General features: G+C 41.8%; 1 protein-coding gene across 1 annotated transcript in view; it reads right to left on the bottom strand.

Moving 5' to 3' along the window:
• GOLIM4 (golgi integral membrane protein 4) overlaps positions 1–20,022 on the bottom strand; it is a 55,109-nt gene that overhangs the window by 15,689 nt on the left and 19,398 nt on the right. The window contains exons 2-5 of the mRNA XM_025198032.1: positions 8,489–8,563; positions 7,124–7,173; positions 6,225–6,278; positions 2,725–2,875 (exon numbers count right to left, since the gene is read on the bottom strand). Coding sequence (XP_025053817.1) covers positions 2,725–2,875; positions 6,225–6,278; positions 7,124–7,173; positions 8,489–8,563 — 330 coding nt within the window. The remainder of the gene's footprint in view (positions 1–2,724; positions 2,876–6,224; positions 6,279–7,123; positions 7,174–8,488; positions 8,564–20,022) is intronic.

The raw sequence follows: 20,022 nt of genomic DNA on the forward strand, positions 1-20,022 counted from the left end.
TATGCAAAAACGAGTGCGGTTAGCTTTACTTATTACCTCATCACACTGGTGACTCTCGTTAATTTTGGAGTCGACTACTACTCTGAGATCGCTTTCCACAGTTGTGCTAGAGTGGTACCTCCCAGGCTGTAGGAGTGTTGATGATTCTTTCTCCCCAGGTGCAACACATGACACTTATCCTTGTTAAACTGCATCCTATGCTGTTCAGCCCATTTCCCCAGCCTGTCCAAATCAGCCTGGATTCGCTCCCTGCCATCTAATTTGTGTACCTCCTGCAAATAGGTTGGCGTCATCAGTAAACTTGGACAAGGTGCTTTCTACTCCTTCCTCCAAGTCACTAATGAAGACATTGAATAGTACCGGTCCCAGGACGGAGCCTTGGGGGACTCCGCTGCCAACACTTCTCCAGGTAGAAACTGACCCATCCCCCACCACTCTCTGGGTGCGTCCCATAAGTCAATTTTCTACCCATTGGACTGTGTAATAATCTACATTGCAAATGTTTAGCATATTTATAAGAATTGGGTGCAACACTGTGTCAAAGGCCTTTTTAAAATCTAAGTAAATAATGTCTACCTCTATTCCTTCATCCAAGCATTTTGTGACCCAGTTGTAAAATGAAACCAGGTTAGTCAGGCAGGACCTGCCTGCTATGAACCCATGCTGAATGCCCCTTAGCATTATTTTACCTGCTGGTCCCCCACAGATATGATCCTTAACAATTTTCTCAAAGGTCTTGCCAAGGATAGAGGTTAGACTAACTGGCCTGTAGTTACCTGGTTCCTCCTTCCTCCCCTTCTTGAAAATAGGGACCATATTGGCCCTTTTCCAATCCTCTGGGACCTGTCCCAAGCGCCACAAGTGCTCAAACAGTTGTGCCATCGGTTCCACTATGACTCCAGTTAATTCCCTAAGTACCCTAGGATGAAGATCATCAGGGCCTGTTGACTTAAATACATTCAACCCCTCCAGGTGCCCCTTTACTAGGTCAGCATGAACAGTTGGTGGATTGGTATCTATACTGGGCTTACCTAAAGTCCTAATAGGATGCATATTTGTATTCATGTCCAGGAACACGGATGCAAAGAAATCATTTAGGATGGCCAAAGTGGAGCTTCTATCTGTTACCAGTTGCCCTAGTTCATCCTGAAGGGGCCCTAAGTTACCCTGCACCTTCTTTTTACTTCCTACGTACTTAAATAATGACTTTTTGTTCTCTTTAACTTATGCTGCCAGCCTAAGCTCCATTTCCACTTTGGCTCTCACTGTTTCCCTGCAAGCTCGAGTCAACCAGGTGTACTCAGGTATGTTGAAGGGTGCCACTGCTTGGCTTGGTAAGGCATGGTCTTAAGCTACTTTCTTGAGATGTGTATGACTGAAGGTGGTTCTATTTAAATCACAAAATGTTTTCTAAATTGACGAAAAATGCACATGAATCAAAGTTTATGTTGAGCTTGTTGCTCATACCTTCCAGGGTGTGAAAGGTTTAAGGGGAAGTCTGTTAAATTCAAATAATTTTTTTTAATGTAATTGTTTTTATACAACTCTCTTCTCAATTCTTGATGGAGAGCCCGAGTCCTGTGCTGTAGATTTATGCTGGGAACGGCAGACAGCAGGAATTTACGGTGGGGTCCATGTTGGGACTTTCAGGGTCCATGTTGGGACTTTCACACACAGTAATTGCCCTCAGCCTTCTTCCTCTCTCTAGGCTGCCGTTGGAGCATGGAAACTTTCACTCTTAAGACTTAGTAGTTTTACTGTAGGCAGTGCCTGAATGACCAGTGTTGCAAAGAAGTATGGATAGAGGTAAAGTGTTGTCATAGGACAGTAGCAGATGCAACCACCAGGATGAAGCATTATGCTAAACTTTGCCTTTGCAGAGCACATTTTGGGTTGGCCCCTTTTGATTTACTATGAATTAAAATAGGTTCCTTTTTTCAGCTCTTAGGCACCTCCAAAAAAATCACTCAGGGTGTTGATGGGGTCTAGGGTATATGGCAAAGGTCTTTAGTCTAGACTTTGTTTTCCATCACTGTAGAACTAGGATGGGCAAGTTATATTCAAAGACTACTCCAGAATCTGACAGTGACAGAAAAATAAGCTATACTTTGTCTTCAAAGTGTTTTATATACCATGCCCTCATAACACCACATCTAAACAGATAGCCAGCTTTCTTACAGACAAGTGTCCTCCTTTTACATAACATTTCCTACCTTATTTTCTTGATAAGTCATTTCTAATGGGTACACAGATAAGCCAGTGGCAGAATTAGCAAATGTCTTGTCTTCTAATGAGCTGCTGATTAAACATGAGAGAGAGAAAAAAAGCTCCTTTTTTCAATTCTGAAAGTGGCTCAAAACTGAAAACAAAGAGGCAAAGTGAAATGCTAGAAACATTGTTCTTTTGAATCCAGCCGCCAACACGTGAAGGATTTTAGATTCAAGGCTCTTCGCTTTATCTCAAACCCAAATGAAAGTAAAAAACCAAAACGTGCTAGTTGGAATTTCAATAAACTTCTAAAAATAAAAGCTACAGAAACTAGAGGCTTGAATAGTAAACTTAGGTTGACATCTTTTTACCAAATGGCAAAGCAGGATCTGATGAGTAAAAGACCGGGTATGGAGGAGAATCAGCATCTCTATTCTTACATTCTCTCACTGGTCTTGATAGGTTTAGAAAGCAATGCCAAGTTTAAATCTGTGTAGCAAAACAGGTTGGACTTACCCTTCAGTTTGGAGAGCTCCTGCTCTTTTTCTTGCTGCAATTGCAAATATCTCTGCTTGTGATCGCTGAACGTTCTGCTAAAGTCTTCTCCTTGTTTTCGGTGTTCATCCTCAAGATCAGTATGCTGTTTCTTTAGTTCTTCATGTTGACTCTGCAAATGCCAAAGTTAGATGTTGGAAAGAGTTCTGTATCAGCACATCTGGCTAATATTGTCTTTGGCAGTTTGTTAAATAAACCTAGATGAATAGAAAGCATTCAGAACAAGGAGTTTCTTATTTAAAACTGGAATGCTATGAAGCCCATCCAACACAAGCCTAGGGATATACCATCCCCACTGACAGAGGCAGTACCCCTCTAGAAGCTCCCAAGTGTGCCTTCTCAAAGAATCCCTTCATCAATAACCTGGACACAGTAGTATTACAAATCAATATGGTTAATGTGCTTGCTGCTTGTAAAGCCAAATCTGAAACATGACCTGTAAAGAGGAAAAAAAGGAAACTCTTCACAACATGTTCCAGGACATTCACATAGGATTCAGTCCTGTTCCTATATGGCATATCTAGATAAGCGAGCATGTGCCTATTACGGCATCTCAAAGCAGTCTGAGATGCTGCAAGAGACACACTGGGAATGAAAAAACATTCCCCATGCTGCATATTTGCAGTTCAGACTCTAAATATGAAACCAGGAAATCCTGGTATCAAACAAACAAACAAACAAACAAACAAAAAAATACCCATGCAGAAAAAAGTGGCGTAGAGCACGCTCCAGGAGTGTGTCCTGAAGCAACTGGAGGCTGGTTCTTCTATAGAGATGCTCTAGCACCCACCAGAGCATCTCTATGGCTGCCCCATGCCCCTGCTCCTCCAAAACGCTGCCTCATACCCAAACATCCGTGTTCTTCTACAATGAAAATGAAATGCCAGTATACATACATACATACATACATTAGGGCTGTGCGAAGCTCCAAATTGTTGATTTGATTCGGTGAAGATTCGGCCCAATTTGGCAGCTGAATCTCCAAATCCAAATCAGGAGACCTTTTTAATTTCTCTAAATCAAATCAAAAGCCTCCAGATTGATTCAGAGAGATTCAATGATTCGGACACAGACACAGCTTTATATGTTTTTTTTCTACATACCTCAAGATACCAGGCAGCTTGCGAACGCTGAGAGAGTGGGGCGGACGGAGCATCCTACGGGAGCGCGGGGAGGGTTCCTAGCATGTTCGGTGGTGAACCCGGAAGTGGACCAGAAGCACTTCTGGTCCACTGCAGAGTGCACTGGGTGGACTCCGCCATTCCACCCCCTGCCTTGGCAACTGGGGGGTACCTGGGGTCCCCCTGTGGCTGACTGCCAAGCTGGGGGGGTGCGCACTCAGCTGCGGACCCGGAAGTGAACCAGAAGTACTTCCAGTCCACTTCCAGGTCTGCTGCTGAGCATGCGGGGCCCCCCTGCCCCCATGGGATGCTCCATCCATCCCACCATCTCAGCGTTCGTGAGCTGCCTGGTACCTCGAGGTACGTAGAAAAAAAATATATAAAGCTGTGCCTATGGCTGAATCGTTGATTCTCCAAATCAGAATTGAATCGTCAGATTTGGATTCAGATGAATTGAATCGGGAGAGTGATCTAAATCAATGAATTGAATCACTGTCCCCTGAATCGGGCTGAATCCAAATCGAATACAGCCTGCTTTGTGGTGGTGGGTTGGGCCGGGGGGGAAGTGACATCTCATTTTAATTGTGGAAGAACACGGATTTGGGGGTATTTTAAAGAGTGAATTTGGGATTTTTTAATTGGAGTATTCACAGTTTTTAAACAGGAAATGCCAGGATTCCTGCTAGTGAGGCACGTAGTGGGACCCAAGCAGAGGAGCCTGCCCAGGGCTGCCCCCAGGGACCCAGCTGGAGAGTAAACAGAAGTGGCTGACCTCCTGGCCATCTGGGGCCAGGAGGACATGCCTTCACAGTTCAAAACAGGCCACCACACTGAGAACGTCTTCCAGGCAATAGCTGTCCAGATGGCAGGGCAGCGGCACACATGGCAGCAGTGCCACACAGAGGCCAACTGTGCAGCCACAGCCCACTGGCAGCTGGCCCAGAAGCGCAAATAGTTTTGCTGCAGTGCCCATGCCACAGCCCAGACAGCCATGCAATCCCTGTCCAGGTCTGGCAGGCATGCAGACATGGGGCTGCAGGTCCAAGGGGGCAGATGCTGTCACAGGTGGCAGCAGGTCACAGCCAGGCAGCAGCCCCCACTGCCCGACTGCTGCAGTGGGTAGACAGTGCAAGGAACACTCCAGGTTAGGACTGCTTCAGCAGTCCAGCTGGCACAAGGGGTAGCATCCCCAGATACCAAATGGCTGGGCCTCAAATTCCCGAGAGCAAGTAGCCCTGAGCTGCTCACCAAGGCAGTTATTTATACTGCTGGAGCCAGCACCTTCAGCTCTCCCTGGCTACAGATCCAGGAAGAGCTGGGCAGGGTCAGTTTACCCCAAGCAGCACAATTTTCCCCCATACCAAAGTACATGTTCAGGCACATGTGCCGAGTACAAATCTCTGGCACAAATTTGCGCTGCTGCTATTTGAGCTGCTGCAAGCGCATGCGCTTGCATGTGTGGATGCACCCATAATGTCAGTGCTAGCATTTCCACTGACTGCTGGTGGTAAACTTGGCTGATACGGTCTGCATCATGGCCTCCAACAGTTATGCTAGGACTATTCATCCAGGGAAACTATAATAAAGCTGTGATGGCTATTTATTCAATTATTGATAAGTTTGCACAGAAAATAACCACAGTAGCTAGAAAAGTTGAAAAGATACTTCAAAAGTCTAAGAAGGGTTCAAGAATATAAATCCCATCAATTATCACTGGGACTTGTCTAGAAATGCCCAAAAGATTTAGGGACAATCTCAAAAAACACAAAGTTTGTTTCCCTTAAATTTAGCAGAAGCAGAGTTGGGCTGACACTGAACCCTTTCTGAAAAATCTTACCCTAAAGCCATAGGAACCCATGGCAAAGAGTCTACCTATTTGCTATAGTAAGCTTTAAAACACAGTGAGCCATAAAGCAGAAATGTAAAAAAAAAAAAAAAAACCACCAAAAACCAAAAACAAAAAACCCCACAAACCTACATTTTCCTTTTTTCCAATAAAAGCTTTAAAAATGTTAAGCAGATATTTAATGTATTATCCACTTCCACAGGACAAAAACTGTCATATAATTTTATGATTTTCAAAATTATTTTAGATCTCACTTTTCAGTCATCTTTTCAGTATCTTTTTGCTGAGTATAAGGAGTATTCCAAGATGAAAAATATCTAAACTCTCAAATGGCAATAACTTCATCCTTCCTCATAAAAAGGACAGTATCTCTTTTAAACAATATGCTGACCCTTAGGGAGAGGCTAAGAGTGAGACCAGTTTCAATACATCCTTGAAACTACAGGATATTTGGCTCTTCCCCTCTCCCCTGCACTAGATCTTTTGTTACTTACCTTCAGCATTTGGTGTTGTACATTCAATGCACTGTACCTGCTGTTTGAATCTTGCTGTAAAATGAAAACACTAGCATTAAATTTAGGGAGAACACAATCACATACCCTACTGCACTTTCATGGCCCTACAGATCCATACTGGAAAACTGTAAAGTAGCAACTGTAATTCACCTTGGGACTGATAAGGTTTGGTTTGGTTCTGAAAGGTACCAGATGCATCTCTTCTATAATGGATGCAATCTCAGTGGCTGTTTACTTATGGTACTACTGCCCCCACTCTAGACTCGAGATAAACTGCAGAGTATTTTAACTTACTGTCATTATAAAGAATTCTTTACAGACAGTGAATATATTTCCACTGTCAGTTATAGCTTTTTTCCTGGCAGATATTACACAAACCTAGCTGTCTTGAGAGTTTTAACTTTACAGTCCAAACAACATTGCTTGCAAGGCTCTGGCTCAATCCAAAGGAAGAAAAAAATAGGACGATAACTACAGGATTTATGATGCCTTCTTATCTCAATTTCTTGTCCTACTCCATTTTCTTCAAATCAAGATTGGCTGACAGAAGACAGCCATTATAAAAAGGAGGGTATCATTAGCTTCAACTGTTATAGCAAAACCAGAGGATTTTTTCTCCAAAGTAATTTCCTTGGAAGAAATTATAGCCTCTCGTTATAGCTCACATCATTAGGATCTTTCCAACAAGGGCCATTTAACACAGACAGCAGAAATGAAAGAAGTGAAGGCTTCAATTAGGGTTTTGTAAGACTTATCTTTTTGAATGGCTATTACATAATCTTTCCTTTCCATTGTAAGTGGAGTAGTATCAAATATTCTTCTCTGGTATCAACCTCATCTGTATCATACAATATTTAAATGTACATAGTTTTACTTACCCTTCCTTTATTTAGTGTTTCCTGTGCTTCTAATTTATAAACAAGAAAGTCTAGAAAATAAAAGACAACAATATTGAAGAAATCCTGTACTAAGAAAAAGGCATTAGAGAGTTACTACTTTTCCAAATTCTCTTCACATATATGGAAAAACTGCACACACACATGTGTGCTCACACACGCAGTAATTGCAGTAAGGGACTGTTGCATTTAGCTCGTCTGAAAAACTAAATAGGAAACGGTCTGAATTTTAGTCCAATCCTTAGTTTGTCAAAATACCTGCATATACTGCCAGAACTTTATGTTCTACTGTGCTGTACAAAGTATAGCAAGACAACCTCAGGACTACAGCTGGAAACTGAACCTAGTACGTAAGCCCTCCAGGTAAAGACCCAGTTGTATCAATCTGAAAGGAAGAACAACTTCTGTATTACAGCAAATTTATTTTAAATCCTCTTTGTCCATAAGAAAAAATATTTTCTGATTATGAAAATAAGCTGCCATTTAAGTAACTGGAGACCTATTGTCCACTAGATGGTGCAAGAAAACCATAAGCAGCTTTTAATGCCTTTTGTTCCAAGGACCAAAAAAAATCACCTAATTCACGGGAACTATTTTTAGAAAGAGCTCAGGATGGACTTTCATTATATCATAGCTTAAATTTCTTGGTAGAAATGTAAAGCCATAAAAATAAAAAAAAAATTAAATCAGAACTTCTGAGTCAAGGCTTTCCACTTCATTAATGTTTTTGCACCAGGTATCTTTTTAATCAAGCCCACGGCATTTATCAACAGCATAAACTTAATGTACAAGGCAGCAGGGCCAATTAGCTCACTGTGCCATGCACATATGGCTATACTGTCTTCTGTTTGGTAGGCAACATGTTTGGGCATGCCATGCATGGCTTGGCAAGTTGGCAATTGTACACACGCGCATATAATTATCACAATCCAGCACAATATATGCCCAGTATTACATCATTCAAGGACATCCAAGTTTGATAATCAGAATCATCACTATTCAGGAAGGGTGCTGAACTTGAAGGATACATGCTAGTTTCTGAATTAAGACCTAATTGTATGCATCTAATGTGAACATGGACATGGTCCTATAGATTTGTCTTGGACAGGTTTTTGTAACTAGACAGAGGATTTACACATGTAAACACATAAAAATGGATATGCATTATGCAGTGTCTAAGGCCTCTTGGCATCAGTATGGAGATGGAGAAATCCTGCCAAGTATTTATAAAGACGCATTATGTAAAAATATTAAAGGGACAGATCAATTTAAATTAAATCTCTCTGAAACCTGGAAGATTCAAGGCACTCAAGTTAACTGAGAAATCAAATGAAAAACAAGTTTTACCTTCTTTTGCTTTCTTATGCTCAAGCCTTTCCTTTTGTAAAGACTTCTCTAATCTTGATCTGTGCTCATATACAACTGAAAAGAAAAAATTTTGAATGTTACATTAGACGTAAAATAAATTAAAAGGAAAAACATAAATGCATAATAAATAGCAGAATGTGCCCAAATGCTACAAACACAGTAAAGCATGGAGACTTGTAACTTAACACCAATTAAGAATCTGGTCCTTCAAGTTTAATCCTAGAATACCGCTCTCATGTTTTGTTTGTGCTGTTAGTTCAGTCTAATGAGTTAAATGCTCATAATTCACTTAGTGGGGCAGTTGGTGCTGGTAAACCTGGTAAACCTAACATTAGACCCATCAGCTTATTTTTATTCCTTGGATGTGCATGTGCAAATGTAGACAAGCGACAGTAGTAGGACAGATGAGATTGGAGGGATGGTTTGATGGTTAAGATGCCAGCCTGTCCTGGGAGACCTAGATGCAAATTCCTCCTGTCACAGACTGTGTGTGGCCAAAGGCAACTTGCTTACAGTTTCTGTATACCTCAGTTCCCAATCTATAAGGCAGGGATAACAGGACCTCCCTCTCTCTTGAGGATATTGTGAAGATCAACATGTTGAAAACAGATGCTCAGCTATATGGCCCCAACTCCGTAGCAAAAACCTGCTATCAGCACCCAAATGAAAACCTGAGATTTTAGAATATACCACTTATTTTTGAGCTCCAGGTTGGCACAGGAAAATGAATTTAAATGAATAGTATTGGTAAAATACTTTTAACCTGCAGAAAATATGGGGCTTATCATACTTACAGTAACTCTTGAACTCAGAAAACTTCTTTTTTTGTTTATATATCATTTCAAGTGCCCTCATTCAGGAAAACATTTGTTTTAGAAAGAAACTCAAACCCCACTGATTTCAAATGAGAGTTAAACTTTCAACTAGCTTTAAAGCACATGCTGAAGTCACAATTCCCAGGCTCTCTTTCACAGGTTATATTCATTAAAAGAACTCTGGCAAGCCAATTCTTTTGACTTTTTTTTAGCTAGTACTGTTATATACAATACTACACCATTTTTATATTTAAATTCAGAAACCAATTTTATTTTTCTGCTTTGTGCATCTAACAGTATTGTCTTTCTAGTTAGCTTGCTGTTTTTCCTGTACAGTCAATTAATTCTCCCAGGTGTTGAGAGAAGTTTTTCAGGCAGCTGCTAAAAAGAGAAACGTTTTTTAAAATAAGATGGAAAAAAACCCAACAGAAACACTCCCCCTCCCCACCACCTAAAAATTAAAAAACCCAGCAACATGCATCACCAAGCAGTCATGCCATTTCAAAATTATGCTGGCTGTCGGTAAAACTTTTAAATAGTCCAGGCTGTAAATTGCTGTTACTCTTTAACCTACATTTGTTATTTAAATACACAGAAGATGCATGCAATAAAGGTTTGTCTGTATAACTACGTAACGTAAAGCAAAACACATGAAGAAGTCTTGATTTTTGTGGATATAATAGCAAAACTTATTGATGCAATAAGTTAACGTTGACTTCGGGGAAACAACGAACCTTGACAGTCATCAAAACAAATCAATATATGTATTGTTAAACACGATCATTGTTGCAATCATTCAAGAAACCCAGCTGGAATTGTATCCAAGTAGATGGAAATGTATGCAGATTTCTTCTGTCCTTTAAATATCTTTTATTAAAAAAGGAATGAAGACCCAGATAAATAAATGTTTTCTTCCTCCAGGGTTTTGTCTAAGCTCTTTTCAAACTAGCCATTTGTACATATGATTTGATAGGTATAGGACAGATTGGCAATGATATTAGGGCCTTGTTACACGGTAATTTTTGGGCAGCTCCCAGGGCTCTTAACCCCTGGATTGTCCGAACATTAATACCCAAAAATAGTTTGAAGCACTTGTTAGGGGACTTAAAGTTATGCCACGCCAGGGCTCAGTTATCTCTGATCTGTGCTACCCAACTCATGATACACTAAGGTGTAGCCACTCTAGGCTACACCTTGGTGTAAAACATCCAACTTGCCCCCTCTCCTTCACTAGCCTGGATCAGGCCCATTGCCCTCCAGTCCCACACTTCTCCAGTACCCCAGATCCCAGCACACTGCCCCCTGCCCCTGTGGTTGCCTGCACTGTCTGTCCTGCAGAAGTAGGCAGGGAAGGGTGAAACTGCCTGCCCTGCTGCCAATGCTGCTGCTGCAGCACTCTGGACTTGAAGAGCAGCATTGGGCAAGTTAACCCTTCCCTGCCTGCAGAAAGTGCAGGTAGCCACAAGCAATGCCCCAGGGGGTCGGGGGAGGCAGGGGGAAACCCCAGGTTGGATTCCTTCTTTTTCATCCTCCAGACCCCTGCTGGCCTGAAGTGTGACTGCTCCAAAAATCAAGCTATCACTAACACCAATCAAGTTTTGCAGCTCACAATGTAAGGTATAACAAGACCCTTATTAACTCCAATGACCTCAACACTAGAATCAGGATGATGATAATGTGTCAGTAAACTATGAAAATGTTATTCCTAATCTGTATGCTTTGATTAGTTATCTACAGTAACATTGTCATGGTTAGGCTCCATTTCCTTGTGAAATGCAGTCTTGTGTGCTAGATTATTTATCACTTAATATCAAGCTGACCAGTAAAATGCTTTCTGTATACCCTTATACAAGCACTGAAGAAAAAAAAGTGAGGAAAAATCCTGCAATAACAGTATCTGACCAGTAAAAAGGATAATATCCTTCCTTAGAAATAACTTGATCAATGTTAGTTTCAATTTTTTTTATTCTCTGAAGAACATTTCTTTTTACTTTCTTCTTAGCTAAGAGTTTATTTCTTTGCTTACCTTCTCTATTCACCTGGACCCGACAGGCCTAAATATATTTACAAGACTCTTTTGACCCTGTAATTTCAAACACCACAGTTTGGGCCAGGCATAAAAACATGGGATGTTTATATTGTAGATTTTTTACTCTCTGCTATATCATTTAGTTCTTTAGCTAAGTCTACGTGGTAATTATCAGCTAAGAACTAGAATCTATTCTTAAGAAAGAACTCTGCTAGGGTTTCCTGTATGGTGGTGGACAGTGTTCATTTATCTGATAAGCTTCTTTCCTCCTCCTCCATTTTCCTTTTAGGGTGAGGGACAGAAATTACACGTAAACTGGTATAAGTGATCGGAAACTGGTTCAGATCTGTAACACAACTGAAGCTCGGTGTGCATAAACTGCTTTCAAAGTGGCTGAAACGACTTTAAGATAAACCTGGATGGATGTAATATCAGACTTAATGGATTTAGGTTAAATCAGCTTATTGAACTTCTCCATCTCAGATCCCCTCCAGATTCAAGTTAACTCATAGTCTGCCAGTATACCAGGATGCTTTGCACCTCCCCCCCAACTCCCTTGTAGGGTGGGCGGACTAGCCTAGGCCCAAGCAGTCTGCTCTAGCCGTGCTCTATTGTCCCCCAGCTTCTGGCCTGGGCCACTGCAGGCATGTGGCTGCAATTCTGGAAAAAAAAGCGAATGTCTGTTCACTTGCTTGTCAGTTCAATCTATGCAGTATAAACTAACCTGTAAAAAAATTGAATCGATGTCTGTACTTAGCCTAAGAGTCTGACAAGACAGGTTGCTGGCCCCTGGTCTAGTAGAACCTTATTTCCCATGGAACCAATGGATCCAGCCCACAGGCATGGGGCTTCAATGGTGTTCGGTGGTTGGGGCAGCTTCAGCTGTGGACGCTCTCATGATGCCACAGGGAGACGTAGTGGCTGTGGCTGGGTTTATCAGCCTGCCTCTGACCCAGAGTGGATCATTCCAGCCTGCAGCCATAAAAGGTTTACCGATCTTGGTAGAGTTTGATACCACGTAATAAGCAATTCATTTAGGGCATAATGGTATTTTTTTTTCTGAAAAGCCCTTTGAAACAAATTGGAAGCTAATTATGTTTTGAGGCAAAGTATGCAGGACATCTCACAAGGACCTCAGGACTGAGCAGCAAAAGTATGTGCCATGTCACTTCTCTTTTCTGGAAAGGCTGGCTACCACTGAAGAGATTTACAGCTGATCCAGACCGGCAACAGGAATTGGGCAGCGCTGAGAGACCCGAGCTCTAAAGAGAGCTGCACCATAGCCACAAAACTGTGCAGGTGCCCAAATTCTATCAGTGCCTCTGTTTTGGATGACAAATGTTCCTCCAGTACCTCTCCAGTTGAAGAAGCTGGGACACTGGGCAGTTGAGAGAGCAGGAGCCATGGGGAACAAGAGGAGAAACAAGGGGGCCCCGACCCTGAAATGCAGTGATAAGGATTCTCTTCTGGGATGACACCTGAGTTGCCAGCCCTGCTCTTAGGGTTATTGCCCGTCTAATGTAAGATGCATTTGGCGACACCCAACCTTCCCTTTTCTCCACATAGATAACTGTGGTGCCTACCCCTCAATCACTCTTTGGAAGTACTCAAGTCTCCCCATTGACTATAGGCATCCTAGAGGCCTGATCTTCTCAGTTTGGATTACTCTCCTGGTGCCAGCGGTGTTTCAGTATCTAAGTCAGGGGTGGGCAAAATGCGGCCTGTGGGTCAAATATGGCCTGCTAAGCTATTCTATCTGGCCCACGAGGCCCCTAAAAAATTTAGAAAGTTAACATTTATCTGCCCCTGGTGGCCCTCAATGGCTTGTCAAAATTCAGTAAGTGGCCCTCCACCTGAAATATTGCCCAGCCCTGATCCAAGTGCAGGCATCTAGGTGACCAGTCTGAACCTGACCAAAATCCAGTCACTGTGATGTTTTCACCAAGGTTTGGTAGCATGCTCCCATAGATCGCAAAGTTGTTTGTGGCATTCTTCAGTGAGAAGTGCAGATCTCACAATCTCATCACTAAAACACCCTCTCTTGACTAAAGCTTTTCATATTCACTCTATCTTTTGATCTTGTAATTCAGCCAAAATCCTATCTAGCAAACAGCAAGTAAGCTTCATGATGTCACTACCTCTACACATTATAGTAAACAATTATCTTGTACTCACAGGATATGTTCTAGAAGTAGTGAAAGAAAAAACATTTCTCATGTGTTATATGGTTATTTGACCATCTAGCAAAACTACATGTCTTGCTTGATAACCAATAAGATCCTTCTTAGCATCCTGGGAAAGTCCAGGAAAGCAAAGCAATCTTTTTTGCTATTATGGAAAGTACTTACAGGAAAGATTAAAGTCCTGTTTCCCACTATGAAAGAAAAAAAAAAAAAAAGAACTTTACCAAGTTGATCATGTAGATCAACTTCTCCTTTATTGGCATGGCATCCCACTTCAAATGGAAATTTAAGACAAAGGATGTATTGTTAATTTGTATTTTGATGTCTTGAATCAAGAAGAGGAATCAATACAGTAAGATCAGATAAACTTACAAGTGCCAGGTAGACTACACTCGAAGAAGGGTCGTATACCAATCTATTTACAGTTGCGTCCACACACTTATGTGATGATACCTCTTATACCGATACAACATAATTATACGATCAATGTCTTGGGTATAAATACCACACTTGGTAACAAAAACATCTCCCATCAAAATTCATAGTATCATAGTTGGTAGGGTCGGAAGGGACCTGAGCAGATCACCTAGTCCAACCACCTGCCATGGCAGGAAAGAGTACTGGGGTCAAACGACCCCGGCCAGATGTTCGTCCAGCCTTTTTTTTTTTTAAAGACCCCCAGGGAAGGAGCCAGCGTCACTTCTTTTGGAAGTTGGTTCCAGGTCCTAGCCGCCCTGACAGTGAAATAGCCCCTCCTAATGTCTAGCCTGAAACTACCCTCCGCTAGCTTGTGTCCATTGTTTCTTGTAAGTCCCGGGAGTGCTCGGGGGAACAGGGACTCTCCCATTGCCTGCTGGTCCCCCCTGACTAGTTTGTAGACTGCCACTAGATCCCCTCTCAGCCTTCTCTTGTGGAGGCTGAACAGGTTCAGATCCCTTAGCCTCTCCTCGTAGGGCCTGCCTTGCTGCCCCCTGATCATGCGGGTGGCCCTCCTTTGGACCCTCTCCATGTTGGCCACATCCCTCCTGAAGTTCGGCGCCCAGAACTGGACACAGTACTCCAACTGTGGCCTGACCAGTGTTGCATAGAGGGGGAGGATCACCTCCTTGGATCTGCTTGAGATGCATCTGTGGATACATGACAAGGTGTGGTTGGCCTTCCTGACCGCATCTCCACTTTGTCAGCCCTTCTAAGTGTCCCCAGTTAAACCTTCTAAGCTGAAAACTAAAAGTTTTAGCCACAATGGGTGCTTAGAGATGTGGAAAACAAACTAAATCGAAGTGTGCTTTACTTTCAGCTTGTTGCACCCCGACACCTACCACAGCACGTGCCCAGAAGAGGAACTGCTTCAGTCTGACCCGGCTCACCCAGCTTCTGGATAGCTCACACACTTGGTGGGGGAGGAGAATTAGCACTTTTATCTGATCAACAATTCAATCGATGATTAGATGAACACACCAAAAAGCCCCGCTAAAGCATGTGAGCTAAATAGATGCTGAGGTGCTGGGTCAAACTGACATGATTCCTCTTCTGGGAAAGTGCTGGTTGCCTCCCGACCCCCCCATGTCTATCAGCACCTAAAGGGTTTTCAAATAAATTAAATAGCATGTGAAGCTGAACCCAAAAAAGAGTCTAGACAGTTTGTGAAGCAGGACCAAACACTGCTCAAAACTAGCCGAATTCTTGACTTCATATTTAAAACCAATGGAAAAAAAAACATAGCAATTCTGAGGGACACACTTCAATTTCAGGTTTTGAACAAAACTGAAGCTCAAACCCACATGTGAGATAATGTTTTTTGCTAAGTTAAAAAGTCTACCTAAATCCCTGTGAAAAACAAATACAAAGGTTTGTACAGAGTTGTTTAAAACAACTAAACACGCTACATTAAAGACATTCATTTTCCCTGTCTAAACAGCGATTTTCAAGCTCTCTTTGAAGCTATCATCCAAATTACTGAAAAGTGCCATTTTTCCTTTAAGCGAACGGAAAACATATTTCCGCAAGAAGTTAAGTAGGTACTGAAAAGCATAGGAAACTATAAGCAGGAAACATCAAGCAAAGATTTGCATCTTGGCAGTTGTACAAAACTGCTTTAACCCCTTAAAAATGTTCTTAATTCTTCTATCATGTCTTCTGCAGAGTCTTTAGCTAGTGATTTATCTAAAAATGTTTACATTTTTGCTTAGAAGCAGGACTGCTAATTAATCCATGTCACCTATATCTACTTTGCCATTTTTTCTCTAAAGTCAAGGGCATCAGTCAAGATGAACTGATGTATCAAGAACCATTGCAACAAAACAAGCATATAATGAATATTCACAAAGTTACCACCAAATAAGTTTAAATAGAAGAAAAAATTGGAAGCACTGCAATAATGGCTGCATCTTGGCACTAAAGATTTTGAATACAGAATTGCTTTGCAAAAGGAACAGTGCTTGTAGCCTGAAAATCCATAATGCGTTTCTCCTCCTCTGCAATCAGGATTGGAAATAAGCTTTTGGCAGGCAGAGGCTAAACCACCCCAGGATTTTACAGTCATATTTTTTTCACTTCACTTCTACTCCACCTGCTGTTGCATCTTTCCCAGCATAGTATGGTTTAAAAAGTCAAAAGCAATTAGGTGAGCAGGAAGAAAGGGCAGAAAGAATTCAGTATTTTACACTGTCTTCACTCTTTTGAAAATACATACTTGAGAAATAAAATATTCATGAGAAAATAAATGTACTTCAATTCTTAAACAAGCTAAATATTCAGTTTTGAACTGATTAGGTAATATACTGAACATTACAGCCAAATCTTTAGCAGCTGTTATTAGGGCAGCTTCAGTGGACCTTCACTGACTTGCATGGTTAAGGGTCACATGCTAAAATTAGCATACAAGATTCAATTCAACATATTTACTGAATGGCCCATTAATATTATTGATATATTTCCATTATACACTAGGCCTTTAACTTAAAAGAGAAATGGGACTTGGAAAAGGTGATTTCTTTGCAGTACCTGGCATGAGGAAATCAAGCTAAAGACTGACCTGAATTCTCAGATCTTTGTATAGAAATCAAAGCACGTGTTTTCTTCTGTATCTGCATAAACTGGATATAGTAGCCAAAGGGCAGAATTTTAACCAAACTCTCTCATTATTACTTTAGTCAAGTTCCAAAGATGGTTTCTGTATAAATTTATTGCATGTCACGTCCATCCTCCTCCTTGATTATGTAAACTTAACGCAACTAAATGTGGTCTGAATATTTAAAAGATTGGTTACCCGATGCCACCTCCTGACTTGTACCCAAGTGAAAACCTGTCCCAGCTGCATCCATTCCAACCATTATGGACACAACTACAGCATCTCTGTGCCATGCTGAGATCACTGCTATGAAGCATGCCCTGACTGTGACCTGAATCCACTACGTTTGAGCTGTGCTTACTGGTGGTCACTGCTGTAATTATTTACCCACGTACTAAAAAAGCTGTTTGGGTTCTGATCTACAAGTTACATGCACTTTGCAGTCTGTCAAAAGATGCTGCACAAGATCGATAAGTCTCTTGTATGCTGCTTTTCTGCATTTTCCAGCAGAAAAATATAAAGTGAAAAAATTCCTGATTGGCTTTACTTCTGAAGTGCTACAGCTACCCACTTCTCCTTAACCAAGAGAAGTTACAGCCTCTTGAAAGGCAGAGAAGGAAACTAACCCTAGAGAGCTGGTCCAATTTAGCTTCAATTAATACATCCTGCCTACTTGTTATTTTAAGTTGTCTTTGGTTTTTTTCTCCTTTTCCATCTTTGCTGCTGTTACTCCAGTAGCTGCTGCATACCTGATCTGTAGAAACTACACACAAATGGGCACTTCTGCATAGTTATTAATTCTATAAAAATCACACACATGCTTGGACAAAAGAGGTGCTATATAAATTCATAGACAACTGTTATAGAGGGCTAAGGTCCTAAATACGTTCTCAAAAGATTATTCTCCTACAAGCACAGCTAAATATTAAATTACAAGACGCACAATCTGATGAAAGAAAGCTTGCTACTGGACTAGTTCACTTATCTTTACATTCCTAAGAATTTATCATTTAAAAGAAAAGAAAAAAAAACAAACAAAAAACAAACAAACAAAAAAACTTATGAAGTTTAAAAAGGCCAAAGTTTTCAGTATCAGATTTTCGGCTATTTTGCAAATACAGTATTCCACTATCTTGGTTTGTCAGAAGCAGGAGCTGAAGGATAGGAGGTTTGAGACACACAAGCACACTGGTATCCTAAGAGTTTCTGTAAAGTATAGGTTTTTGTTAAAAAAAAATACCCAACACCATACACAACAACAACGAAACTGTTTTTGGCAGTTTGACTGCGAAGCAAACTTTCCTAGGGGGCACAATCCTTTTGTATTAATGTGGGATCAACTCTTAAATCCAATGATAGTAATTTAGACTCCCGTTACAAAGAGTTATGGATTTGCATAATGTTGTTATGCCATGGGAGGAATCATTATTAATTCAATAGGACTATTTCCCATGTGTAAAATTCTTCACATTCATAAACCTTTGCAGCTCTTGGCCTCAAATGGTAGATTCCAGTGTCTTACTGGTAGTCACCTAGCAGAAACACCCAATTACTCAGGGACTGTGGTTGGATTTGGAGAAAAATCTCATTGCTTTCCATCACAGTCCAACTTTATGTGGTCAAAGTGTAAGCTACAGTTGTATATTACAAAGATACAATCAAATCTGCAATCCATGTGAAAAACAGATTTTGGTAAGCAACAAAATTCAAGAGAGAGAGCAGGATTTGTAGCACTAAAACGTGGAAAATTATATTTCGTTACATCTCTTGCACAAACTGACAAATTACAGAGGCAGTACAATGCAGAAGGGAACACTGAAGTTATGTCATACTTTACAGCTTTGACTTTATTTTTCTTTGCTTCTGTTTATATCCTTTATAAAGAAAAAATTGTTAAAGACGTGAAATGTGAGATTTTTTTCCTTCTTGCATGTGGAACAATTTGGTTCTGAGGAGGATGGCACAGAGTGATCCAATTATATTTTCTAAAAAAATTAAACTCCCGCACTCTCTAGAACATTAACATTTAATAAAAGGTTTGTGTTGACACAGACATATATTCAAGTAAGAGCTTTTCTGTCAGATAAATTACCAGTTAGCACAAAGGGTTTTCAAGACAAGCAAAGTGACATATATTGGCAGCAGTGCTTTCCAAATAGTAAAATTTGCTTTGACTTTCAATTCCCTATAAATTAAAGGGTTTCTGGTAACTAAACATGGTGCATGGTTTTAATGTTTGAAAAAGGTGCATCAACATTTCACATCAAAAGCTTTAAGTTCAGGTTTTTTGCAGTCTATTTTATTGGGTTGTTGACCACAGTTGCAAAAAACGAAAAATATGCATGTACGACCACCTTTTATGCCAGAAAAATCCTGCACCAACAATATCCTTATTATATATACCCTATTCTTAGAGCCAAGATGAGTATCCACTACTCAGTGCTTATAGTATGGCACAACTAAACTTACTAAATCATAAAATCATAGAAAATTTGGGTTGGAAGGCATCTCAGGAGGTCATCTAGTCTAACCCCCTGCTCAGAGCAGGCCCATCCCCAACTAGATCATCCCAGCCAAAGCTTTGTCTACCCAGGTCTTGAAAACCTCCAAGGATGGAGATTACGTCACCTCTGGGTAACCTGTTCCAGTGCTTTACTACCCTCCTAGTGACAGAGCTCTTCCCAATACCTAACCCAGGGGTGGGCAAAATATGGCCTGTGAGGCCATTCTATCTGGCCCACAGGGCCCCTAAAAAATTTAGAAAATTAATATTTGTGTGTCTTTGGTTCCTGTCCAAAATGACAGGAACCTGGGGCAGTAGGACCCAGGGGAAGCCCGGTGGGCTCCTGCAACAGCAGGGCCTTCCCAGCCTGCCTCCACCCCTCCAGCCAGAAGCCCCAGCAGGGGCTTCCAGCCTGGGACCATGTGGCTGCCCCGCACCGGAACCTCAGGTAAAGGGGGGTGGGACCCCTCCCTCACCCCGGTGCTCCCTGCTGCAGCCACACACAGCCCACTTGGGACTGTCCTGAGCAGGCACAGGCAGCCCCATGCAAACTGCAAGTGGCTGCAGCACAGGGCACCGGCCACGGGGTGGGGGATGGGCTGGTTTTTCAACGGTCAGCACCAGCTTTTAACCCACCCCCGCTGCCAGCCTGGGCTCTGCACCAGCCTCAGGCTCGCCCGTCAGGGGTGTGCCATGGCGTCAGCAGCTGCAGCCCCCACAACTTGCCGCGCTGGGCAGTGTTTGCTGCTGCTGCCTGCCTGGAGCTCGTGCACTGGGCAGCCCAGAGGCAGCAATGGCAAACACTGCCTGGCACAGCAAGCAGGGGGACTGCAACTGCTGCCGCCGTGTGCAACCCTGATGGGCAAGCCCAGAGCCAGTGCTGGCAGGTTACAAGCTGGTGCTGAGCATGGGA

The sequence above is a fragment of the Alligator sinensis genome, unplaced genomic scaffold (assembly GCF_000455745.1).
Source record: "Alligator sinensis unplaced genomic scaffold, ASM45574v1 scaffold787_1, whole genome shotgun sequence".
NCBI classification, from domain to species: Eukaryota; Metazoa; Chordata; order Crocodylia; family Alligatoridae; genus Alligator; species Alligator sinensis.